The following is an 11,123-nucleotide window of genomic DNA, read 5'->3' on the forward strand; positions in this document are numbered from 1 at the left end:
CAGCCTCACTTGCAGCATCCACACAGTGGAGCTTTTTCAAGCTGTTGCCCACTGCAGAATCAAGTAATTACCTGTCTATCCTTGACTTCCCCTCTAGGAGGAACAAAAGCCTGCCCCTTAATTCAATTTTTAGGCCTCTGTTGTAAGAATGTGACATCTCTTTGCAGATGGTGGCATCTTTCCGGATTCTGAGGGGCGGTGGGGAGGGGAGTATCCACTGAGTAGTCTGCACAGGGGCCAGAACACCCAGGACAAGTTCCTTCTCTCACAGCCACTGTGGGAAGTGCTGGGTCCCCCATTTCTGTCTTCATTCCCCATTTCTTGTGCCCCCCAGGAGAGGCATAGCTGCTTTTCAACCTTATTTTTATACCAGCTCCTATTTAAGCACAGCCAAGAGGAAATAGTGACCAAGAAAATTCTCTATGAATGTAACTATATATTTGCTTATGTGTGTGCACACTTACCTATCAGCTGCCCCCAGGCCCTGCCATTCACAGGGGCTCATACCTATAGTTCTTACTGTGCTCTGGGCTATGAGACCAATTTGAATAGGCCCAGTGCCTGCCCTCAAAGGGCTCCCTTCCCTGTTGTGTGTTGGTGGGGAGACATCTACAGTGGAGTTGCATCAATTTTGCACTTAACTTTTGCAAATTTAACTATAAGCACTTGGTAATGAGGGAGGAAAGCTTTGGGAGGAGAAAAAGCTTTGGGGCTGGGGGAAGATGCCATGTGCCTGAATGAGGGCAGGTGCAGGTGGGGCCTCAAGCCTTGGGAGGGTTCTAGAAGAGAATCATAGGATTATTTTCCTTTGGAGAACTTGATCTTTGGATCTGAATATCATTATCTGGAGGTTTTGTTTTCTGGCCTCTGAGCCACCTCTGCTTTGGAGAAAGCAGCATATTGTGCCTGGGCACCTTGCTATTTTCAGGAGCATGTCAAACCATCTGTTCACTTATTGTGTAAGTTTTCGCTATCTACAGCACAGAATACCTGTATGTTGGACCCCTGACATAGATGATAATTAAACATCTGTGTAGAGAAATTAAATCAAACAGGATTTTTTTTCCCCCCAAGTGCAGATAACAGGATTGTTTTAAGGACAGGGCTTTTGTTGGAATTCTAGATTTTATCTTTGTGTTAGGCTGGACCAGAAGAAACTGAGTTCTCAGGCATTCCTGCTGGGAATTGATTTTGAATAAAACTTCAATGTCACAATCATGGGTTTCATCAGAGGCTACTCACTCTAAAAACAGCCCCTGTGTGAATCTTACTGTTTTAACTTGCTGTTGTAACTGGCCAGACATTTCTTTTATAACTAACAATCTGAAAGCCTTTGTCTTCCTTGAGTAACGGGCAGGTTTTCTTAATGTGAATCAGGGGATTGAATGTACCCTCTCTTTTCTTCTGGATGCGAGAAGTTCTGAGCCAAATCTATCTCCGCCTTTGTAAAGCTGAAAAGAATCTTATTTGCAGATAGAGTTCTAATATATTTCTCACTTTAATCTTTTCTGATTTAAGTTTTCCTCTGTTCCTGGTTTGTCATGTATATGTATTTTGCTTTGTTATATGTATCATGTAAATTGCCTCATCTTCTGTGGCCAGGGAGAGACATACATTAATAATGATCCAACCCCCCCCCCCCCCACCTTTGCTACTTTGGGTGGAATCTTTCCATAGCTGGCAGCTATGGGGCTGGTAGCTAAGTGTCTGCTCCGTGCTGGTAACTGTGTGTCACTGCACCACAGAACTTAAATCAGCACGCGCTTTATTCATTGGCACAACAGTCGCATGGGTGTGATAAGTGCAAGAAATGTTTTCACTTTACACCCATGCAGAGAGGAGTTAGACTGTTGCCCCAACGGTCCCAGATTCTGATGAAGCCAGAAATCAATCTTGTTTCTCCCACTGACCATGGGTCAGTGATAAAGCTCTGGACCAGCCTGTGGCAAGTGATATGGCCAAGAATTCCTCTAGTACCTGCCTGCTTTCTACTGGATTCTACTGTTATTTTATGACTACGTCTGCCCAATCTTATTGCTCTTTAAGAAGAAATAAAACTGTCCCAGGGCCAATTAAATAGTTGTGCGTTTCCAGATGAGAAGAAAAACTAAAAGCAAAGATCAATAAACACATAGACGCTTGCCATCCAGGAGGCCACTGAGCAGTGGAGTTCTGTAACCTTCCTTGCCCGCTCCTCTCTGCCTTCACTTCTCGCTGCGGCTCAGCTGGTCTCCAGGTGCTGCTCAGACTGTCTGCCCTTTTCTTCCTCTTTCCTTTTCCACATGGGGTTTTGGCCACCTAGAGGTCCCCCATTTTTCTACCTACCCGAATCCTCCAATGTGTGGCATCTCCTTCCTCAGAACCCTAACAATGCTCACCTCTTGTTAGACTATAAACTCTTTGAGGGCAGGGCCCAGGGATTACAGTGTTTGGCCAGCTGCCTTGCTCACGGTGCACAGTTGTTACTGAATAGGTCACTATCAGATCATCAGTATTGGGTTTCTCCTGGTGACCCCTCCGTGGTGCTTGGCAAGTTAGGTCTGGGCAGTGCTTCTACTCTGTCCTGATGGAGCTACTGGCCTTTAGGTAGTTAAGAATCCCTTCCCACTCCAAGCCCAATAACCACGGCAACAGGTCACTGTCTTAGGTGTCTTGGGCAGTAATAGCTGCCTTCTGAGCACTTTATGTCCTTTCGTTTGTTCCAGTTAAAATAACACCATTTTCCAGAAGTTTAGGTTGAGGGTATATGAGTAAATCTGTTTCCATTATGGGTTAAACAGGGTCCTCCCCTGTGCTAGAACATAGAAACAATCAGTTGAACCACAAATTACCTTTTGGGACTCCAACTGTTAGATGGCAAGTGTCTATGTGTTTATTGATCTCTCCTTTTGGGTTTTTTTTTTCTTTTTCTTATCTGGAAAATCAGAATATTTCATAGGTCCTGGAGCACTTTGCATGGAAATTCATTAAAGTTAGAAATCCTTTATATATTCACATCCTTTTATTCAGTCACATTAAAGTTATTAAGCTGCCTTCATTTGCATTTCTGAATTGTTACGTTTTTGTCTTCAGGGATATCTTTATTTCTTAGATTTGCTCATTGGTCTACCAGTATCACTAGAGGGCTGTGTGACTGGGAGGCACCCTCTCACTGGTCCCTTCTGATCTCTTCTCTTTTCCCCTTTCCTTGTGGGTGTCCCCATGGCTCCACTTTCTGCCCTCTTCTCACGTGCTATATTGTCCTTGGCAGTGTATTTCTCCTGCTCCGGCCCTCCAAGTACCGCCTCTTGACAGCTTATTTCCACTGCTGTATCTTTAGCCTCTCTTCTCTTTTGAGCTTGGACCTCATATCTTTTTGACTGCTGGCAAAAGCCCCAGGGATATCTCAGATTCCACTTATCCAAAACATAATTTACTGTCTTCCTTTCAAAACCTAATTATTGTTCCATATACTCTCCTTTTGTGAAAGACACTGTTATCTACCCAATTGCTCAAACCAGGAACATCAGGTTAGTTGAAGTGTATTGGGTTCTTCAGGAAACAGACTGAGATGGAACTTTGCATGTGTGGAAGTGGAGATTTGCACACCAAGTGTGTGCGGGAGCTGTTTCCTGCTCTCTACCCACCTCTCTCAAAAAAAGTTAAAGTAGAAAAACAGTATAGTCTCTAGGATACTTATTCATGCTGAACCTGGATGCAGCCTTCTTAACCTAGTGCCCTGTAGCTATGACCATTACTTGGATTGGCACATGAGATGAAATCTGTCACCCACATCTGATGTTGTGGTGCAGACTTATAGGTACCTCTGTAGACCTCTGCACACAGACATTGAACATTAACAAGAACAGGTGGGTGGCACCTTGCTTAGCGAGGAGATGCGAGCACTTGTCTAGACAGGAATGCGGGCCCAAGCAAGGCCAGGGGTGTTGGGAGGCGGGTGCCCAGCTGGAACGGATGGGCGGAGTGCGTGGCGTTCAGGGTGGTCCTAGAATGCCAGCCCTGACTCAGAGACTTCTCAAGTGTCTGTGGAGAACAAGAAGGCTTTGTGCTAACGTTCTTACCTTCTCTCTCCTCTCTTCTGCTCCAGGTTGCGTTACAATGGATATTTTGGGGGCGTCACTGCCCTAAGGAGAGAGCAGTTTTTCAAGGTGAATGGATTCTCTAACAACTACTGGGGCTGGGGAGGCGAAGACGATGACCTCAGACTCAGGTGAACAACAGGAACGGGTCCCCTTCACGGGGCCCTGCCATCAGCGATGGCTCTGGAAACCCACGTGTTACAGTTCCTATAGATGCCAGCCCAGCAGGGCATGAGGCTGCGGGGTGGCAGGGGCAGAGGGAGGGCAGGATGCCCCAAATTGCTTTTGGCCACTGGAGTGTGGAAATGATGGAAGGTGGCCTGTTCCTGGCCCATGGACGTAGGGCCCACAGTGTTGATGGAGGTCTCTGTGGACTTACCAGTGGGTATTGCTTACTGAGAAGGGCCTCACCAATGAACAAAAAGCTGCAATTTGAGGAAAGTGGCCAGAGGGCTCGTTATAAGCTTATGCGTTCTCTCAGACCCCAGGGAACCCTGCCCAATTCCCCGTGCCCAGAACAGGAATTGCCTGCAGCCTGTGATGAGCTGCATACCCCGAAGCAGGCCGGCCACGATGTCCTCTCTTTTAGGCATTCGCCAGCCCCGCAAACTGTGGGAGCCTGTCTCTCAGGCCAGCCTCCGGGCTGCTGGCATTATCCTCAGTGTTCCGGGACTACTCTCTGCTCTGAACTTGAGTTTCATGGCCAGATAGGTATCCCTACCTCCCAGAAATAAGTAATTATTCAAGAGACTGCAGCCAGTATCTTCAGACTTGCAATAACACGGCCTTCCCTGGCTAGCAGGGGACCCCGTTTCCTCCTGCTCTTGTCTGTTGGAAAGGAAGTTTCTCAGCTGGGGTTCTGAGTTAATAGATATGTGACTGTCAGGACTTTTTCCTCGTTTCAGCATAAAGAAGCCAGAGCTTCCTGCTCATCTTGTTCCCTTGTGTAGGCTGAGAGTCTCTGGGGTGTTTCTGGCAGGAGGGGAGGGGTTTCCCTGACCAAAGTCTGCATAGAATGGCCATGTGTGGCCGTGTGACGGGCAACTGCTCTTCAAGGCCTGTGTGGCCAGGGCTGATGAAGTGGGCAGAGCGCACCTGCTAGATTTCAGGGCAAGAGCAGCAAAGGCTGGAGGTAAACAGTATCCATCATCTCCCCAAATCCATTTTACTGCCCAGATGGGATGGTTGGTAGAATTTTGCACTGATCATGTATCATCACTGTCTTTTTTCCTGCTGCTCCTTGGCTACAAGGTCGGGGGGAGCACCAAGTTTTGCTTTTGTTTGATAAGAATGTCAGGGCCTTCAGAGTGGTTCTTGACCAATGCCATGGATAACTAAATGGTTTTAACATAAAATTGGTTGAGATTTATTTACTAAATATGTATTTGCTCACCTGTGCAGCAGGCACCATCCTTCTTCGCACTTATGTGTCCCATTACGGTTTGCAAAGCATGTTCCTTGTGGACTCTCTCCGTTGAGCCTGTCTGATCAACTCTGTAACACCCCGGGCATTTTATAGATGGGAAACCTAGACCCAGAACAATGAACCGACTTACCAAGATTATAAATGACAAAGTCTAGATTTGAACTGAGGTTCATGGGCTTTAAAGCTTGTGACCTTAAACGATCATCACTTTCTTTGTTAAAAGAAGGAAGCACTAAGTAAACTAGGGATTCTAAGGGACTTGATTCTCTTATTCATCATAATATTTTACAATTTATTTTTCAATTACAGTTGACATACAATATTATATTAATTCCAGGTGTACAACATAGTGATTTACATTTATATACCTTACATCATGATGTTTTAAAATGTACTTTCTCAGTTGTTTTTGGAAAATAACAAACTATAAATTGACATATCTCCTTTGGATTCCAAAAGTAAATGTTAAATGTGATTCTCTGATGGACTTAGTGCCCGAAGCCCAACATTATAAGAAAATTCTTTTAAAAAAACAACACCCAAATAATCAAGCTCTGTGTGACTATTTATGTGTGTGCACCTGCATATACATTTTTGCAATTGATTCTTTTTAAGTGCCTAATGGTAGATAAGTAAGATAGATTTTTTTTTTTTTTTAAAACCACCTGTGTTATTTTTCTAGGGTTGAGCTTCATAGAATGAAAATAATCCGACCAATGCCCGATGTGGGTAAATACACAATGATCTTCCACACCAGAGACCAGGGCAATGAGGTGAATATAGAACGGTAAGTCCCGGCTTCCTGGGCCTGGTACGTTGCCTATTTAGTCTCTTCCGTCAGCAAGGACGCTGCTGAATCCTATCAGAGGAGCCAGTTGATTGTGCTCCAGGCTTTTTATTGAGGTCATTTTGAAACAGACACAGAAGTAGAGGCGCCGGATATCGCACCCTCTGGACCCCATTCCTAGCTTCTGCAGTTACCAGTTCATGGCCTCTCTTCTTTCTCCCACTTCTTTCTCCTCCCCCACTGGGTTATTTAGAAGCAGATCATAGACATCACAGCATTTCGTGTGTAAAAACTTCAGTATGTATTTTTAAAATATAACAAGTCTTTAAAAAAGAACCGCTCTACCATTATCATACCTAAAATAAAATTAACTGTACTTTCTTAATGTCATCAATATCCAGTCAGTGTTCAGACGTCCCTGATTATCTCATAAATGCTTTAATGTAATCACTTGTTTTATTCCAATTAGGATCTAGACAAGGTCCATGCATTGTGTTTAGATGATCTCTCTGAAATCTCTTTTAATCCGTAGATTCCTGCTCCCCTCTTTTTTCCCCCCATTGCAATTTATTTGTTGAACAAATCAAGCCATTTGTCCGATGGCATTTCCTACATTGGGGATTTTGCCAATTGCATTCCGGTAGTAAATCTTAATGTGTGCCCCTGACCTCTGCATTTCCTTGTGAACTGGGACTTAGATCTTAAGATTTGACAGAGTCCAGTACTATTTTGGGGCAAGAACACTTCCTGGATGGTGCCATGTACCTCCTCTTGTGTCACAACAGGACAGGATGTCTGGATGTGTCTTTGTGATATCAGGATCTGTGGGGTTAGGTATTGTCAGGCCCATCTACTCATTGTGAGGTTCCCCATCAGTTTTTCACCTAATGATTTTAGCAGCCATTGCTGATTGTTGCCTAAATTTATGACTCAATTAGGGATTGCAAAATTCTGATATTTTGTCACACCTTCTGCATCTATTAGCCAGATCTTTCTACAAGGAAGGACTTGCCCTCTTTGTCTCTTTGAGTGCCCTGGGTTACCGTTCTTATAAAAAAGGCAGAATAAAGGGAAAGAATCAGCATTGCTCTTTCACTTTTCAAAACGATGAGGTGATGTTCCCTGGCATCCTCAGGGAACATTCTTTTCAGTGCTCAACTTGTCTCGTCTTTGGCAGATGAGATCTTCTTCATGCTGACTCCTGAATCCTTTGACGTAACTACACTGATTTTGAGGGCTTCCTTCCCTGCAATCTGGTGTGATGAGCTGTTCTAGGCTCACCTTGTACTCTGTCCCAGGAATTAGCCCTTCCACTAAGGAATCCTGACAGATAAGCCAGTTCTTTATGGGGCTATGACTGAAGAATCTATATTTCTTTGTTCTGTCCCCCCCTCCTTTTTTTTTAATCTTCACCTGAGGATATGTTTTTATTGATTTTTAGAGAGAGAGGAGGGGAGACAGAGAGAGAAAGAAGCATCAATGTGAGAGAGAAACATCTATCGGTGCCTCCCATATCCCCTCAACTGGGGATCAAACCCATAATCTGGGTGTGTGCCCTGACTGAGAATTGAGCCCACAGCCTTTCTGGTGTATGGGAAGACACTCCAACCAACTGAGCCACCTGGCCAGGGCTCCCCTAACTTTTAAAACAGCATTGAAGGCCTTTTGGCCCTCCGTTAAAGTCTACATTTTACAACAGTATTAGTGGGCTTTTAGCTAAATATTATAGGGCTTTATTAGAATCTATATTTTAAAGCAATATTAAAAGGCTTTTTAGCTTTTTTGTTAGAATCTACCACTTTAACAAAACAACTATTTCTGTTTTTCATGTGTCTTACTGGTCTCTGTCCATAGGTATGCACTTTACTCTTTAAATAAAAAATAATAATTATTATTTAAAAAAAATATATCTTTATTGATTTCAGCGAGAGGAAAGGAGAGGGAGAGAGAGAGACAGAAACATCAATGATGAGAGTCATTGATCAAGCCCACAACCTGGGCATGTGCCCTGACCAGGAATCGAACCCCGATCACCTGGATCCTAGGTCGATGCTCAACCGCTGAGCCACGCCCGGCCAGGCTAAAAAATAATTATTGAGTAGACAAAAAAGAATACTTACAAATTATATGAAAAATCTGAAGATTCTTGATACCATGAACACTGGTGGTGTCCCCCACCCAATTTATGCCTGTTACCTGTGTGGCCCTTCCTAATTTCTTATCTGCCCCCCTCCCACGTTGAGAGGCAACAATTTCCTGAAGTTTCTTGATAATTTGGGATCATTATAATTAGTTGTGCCATTTCTCGGTTTTCTTGTTTTCCCATATATTTGTATTGTTTAGTTTGCATGTTTTTCTATTTTACATGAAAGAAATCCTGCTGGCCTGGCCGGGCGTGGCTCAGCGGTTGAGCATTGACCTGGGATCCAGGAGATCGTGGTTCGATTCCCCTGTAACAGCACATGCCCAGGTTGTGGGCTTGATCCCCAGTCGGGGGCGTGCAGGAGGCAGCCGATCAATGACTCTCTCATCATTGATGTTTCTCTCTCTCCCCCTCTCCCTTCCTCTCTCTGAAATCAATAAAGATATATTTTAAAAAAAGAAAAGAAAAGAAAAATCCTGCTGTATTATCTTCCTCTGACTTTATTTAGCTCAGCATTGTGCTTCCGACCTCCATCCACATTGTTCCTCTAACTGAAATGGATTGCTTTTCACTGGTGGGCTCTTAGAGACCAACTCGGGTCACCACCCACATCCCAGGGCTCCGGCCACACAATTACTTCTCCTTCAGATGCATTCTGCTGTTTTGCATGTGAGTGTGTCTTGCACAAGGTGGTTTCTCTTCCTGCGTATCCTTTCCCTCACCTTCTTCACTTAGTGAGTTCCTCCTCTTTTAAGCCCCATTCAAATTTTCCTTCTCTCCGATCCTTTTCCAGGCTCCGTCATGAAGTGAGGCACCCTTAATTCATTCTTCTCTATGTACATTCTAACTTTATTTGAGACTGTTGGGAGAGCTGTGTATCCTCCCTGCATACAGACAGTTTCCCCAATAACGTTGGAGGATTCATAGAGCCCCTGAAGCCTATCCAAGGACCTGTTAGCAGTGGATGACACATATCACATCATATCAGTGTTAACTATATGTCCTTCTGTCCTGTAGACCTGGCACTCGCCACATGCAAGTGTCATTATTATATGGCACTTTCCATCATTGGTCTCCAGGGTCTCACATGAGGTCTGGCACATGAACACATGGCTGTCATTGGTGCCTGTTACCTTAGATGGGGAAAATAAACATTTTTGCAATAAGAAACCCAACAGGTATAATAATTTACCAAGATGCTTTTGCTAAATTTTGTGGCAAGGCAAAAAGCAATGGAAATACATGTTAAATTCTTGTCTTACCCTTCACATTTGTTCTTTTTATCTTTAGGATGAAGCTCTTACATCAGGTGTCACGAGTCTGGAGAACAGATGGGCTGAGCAGTTGTGTTTATAAATTACTGTCTGTGGATTACAATCCTTTATATATCAACATCACAGTGGATTTCTGGTCTAACCCATGACCCTGGATTGTCTGGTGATGTTCGGAAGAGCTGAATATTTGATTGCAATAGTTTTGGCCTAGAGACTTCCCCTAGTAGCACACATTAAGAACTTGTTACAGCTAATTACCAAGCTGAACTTTTCCTTTTTGTATTTTCTTAGTAGAGTTCCTGGTAAGATGGAATGTAAAACAGCTGTAACAAAACAGCTTTCTTAGTTGTTTTGATCATGAAGGTTAAAATATTGTAATACGGATACTCGAAGGACTGAATATGAAAGGAAGACTCAAAAGATATCATGCAGGCTACTTGAGAACACTAATTGAAGGAGATTTATTTAAGTTTGAAGTGATACATTGTGGGATAAAAAAGGCCACAGGAAATAAGATTGGTGAATATCACGGAGAACCAGAATTGTTCTCGGAGGGAGAAAGGTACGAAGATGTATTTCTCTTACTCATTTATCCTGCATGGTCATCTGTGAAGAGGTGGGTCCCACATGAGAAGACAGCAGCAGAAGAGGGGAGAGAGTTGGAGAACCAAGATGCAGCCAATTTGTGAATTGAAGAGGCGGTGGGAGGGCAGTGCCGGTTGTGCTGGCTGCTGCTAATGCTGTGCAGGTGGTGTCACCTGCCCGGACACGCCTTCCAGGAAGACCCCGGCAGAAAACACATTGTCTACTACTTTTTAAATCATTTTTGTAAAATGATTTTGTACATGTAGCATTTGAATTAGCAGTTTGCAAATTACATAGTAACTAATAATACATTGGAAATACCTCTGCAGTAAAATATAAAAAAACCTTTGGGTGCCCAGTCTTGTTTTTTACTGTTGTGTGAGGCCTACGGATGTGTTTATTTCAGTATCCCTAATCCCAAACAGCTTAAAAACAAAACAAAGGAGACCAGACCTCCCACTCCTTCTGTTCTTCATCTCTGTTCCTCTCTTCTGTTCTTCCCGAGTACAGCCACCTTGTATAAGCAGCTCCAGGCGGGTGCCTCTGTGTCTAGTTTCCTGGGCCACCGCGTGGTTTTGTTCCCTTCATCGCCTTGTGTCTGTTCCTTTCTCGTGATCAGTGATGGATACAACAGGGCTGGCCTAAGGGGCACACCTGGTTGGTTATAGGACAGGAGGGGGGGGGAGCCCAGAGTTTGGAAAGCCTTTCATTTGGAAGGAAGGTGGGCTCATGGCAGGGACTTTAGTAGTGGCAGTGATGTGGGAGAGAAGCCACAGGTGCTGCTGAATTTCCTGGGGAGGGGTGGGGACGTGGGGGGATAATCTAAGGA

At 44.1% G+C, this 11,123-nt stretch overlaps 1 protein-coding gene across 3 annotated transcripts in view; it reads left to right on the forward strand.

The window, feature by feature from the left end:
* Positions 1-10,664, forward strand: part of B4GALT4 (beta-1,4-galactosyltransferase 4) — a 30,042-nt gene extending 19,378 nt beyond the window's left edge. For 2 of the 3 annotated variants that reach the window (XM_081137977.1, XM_081137976.1), the window contains 3 exons: positions 4,088-4,210; positions 6,188-6,292; positions 9,726-10,651. In XM_081137977.1, coding sequence (XP_080994103.1) covers positions 4,088-4,210; positions 6,188-6,292; positions 9,726-9,858 — 361 coding nt within the window. In that variant the 3' untranslated portion in view covers positions 9,859-10,651. Of the gene's footprint in view, positions 1-4,087; positions 4,211-6,187; positions 6,293-9,725 lie in introns of all 3 variants that reach the window. The other variant, XM_081137975.1, reaches the window with a different exon arrangement.
* The last annotated feature ends 459 nt before the right edge of the window (positions 10,665-11,123 follow it).

The sequence above is a fragment of the Miniopterus schreibersii genome (genome assembly GCF_964146895.1).
Source record: "Miniopterus schreibersii genome assembly, chromosome: 5".
NCBI lineage: Eukaryota > Metazoa > Chordata > Mammalia > Chiroptera > Miniopteridae > Miniopterus > Miniopterus schreibersii.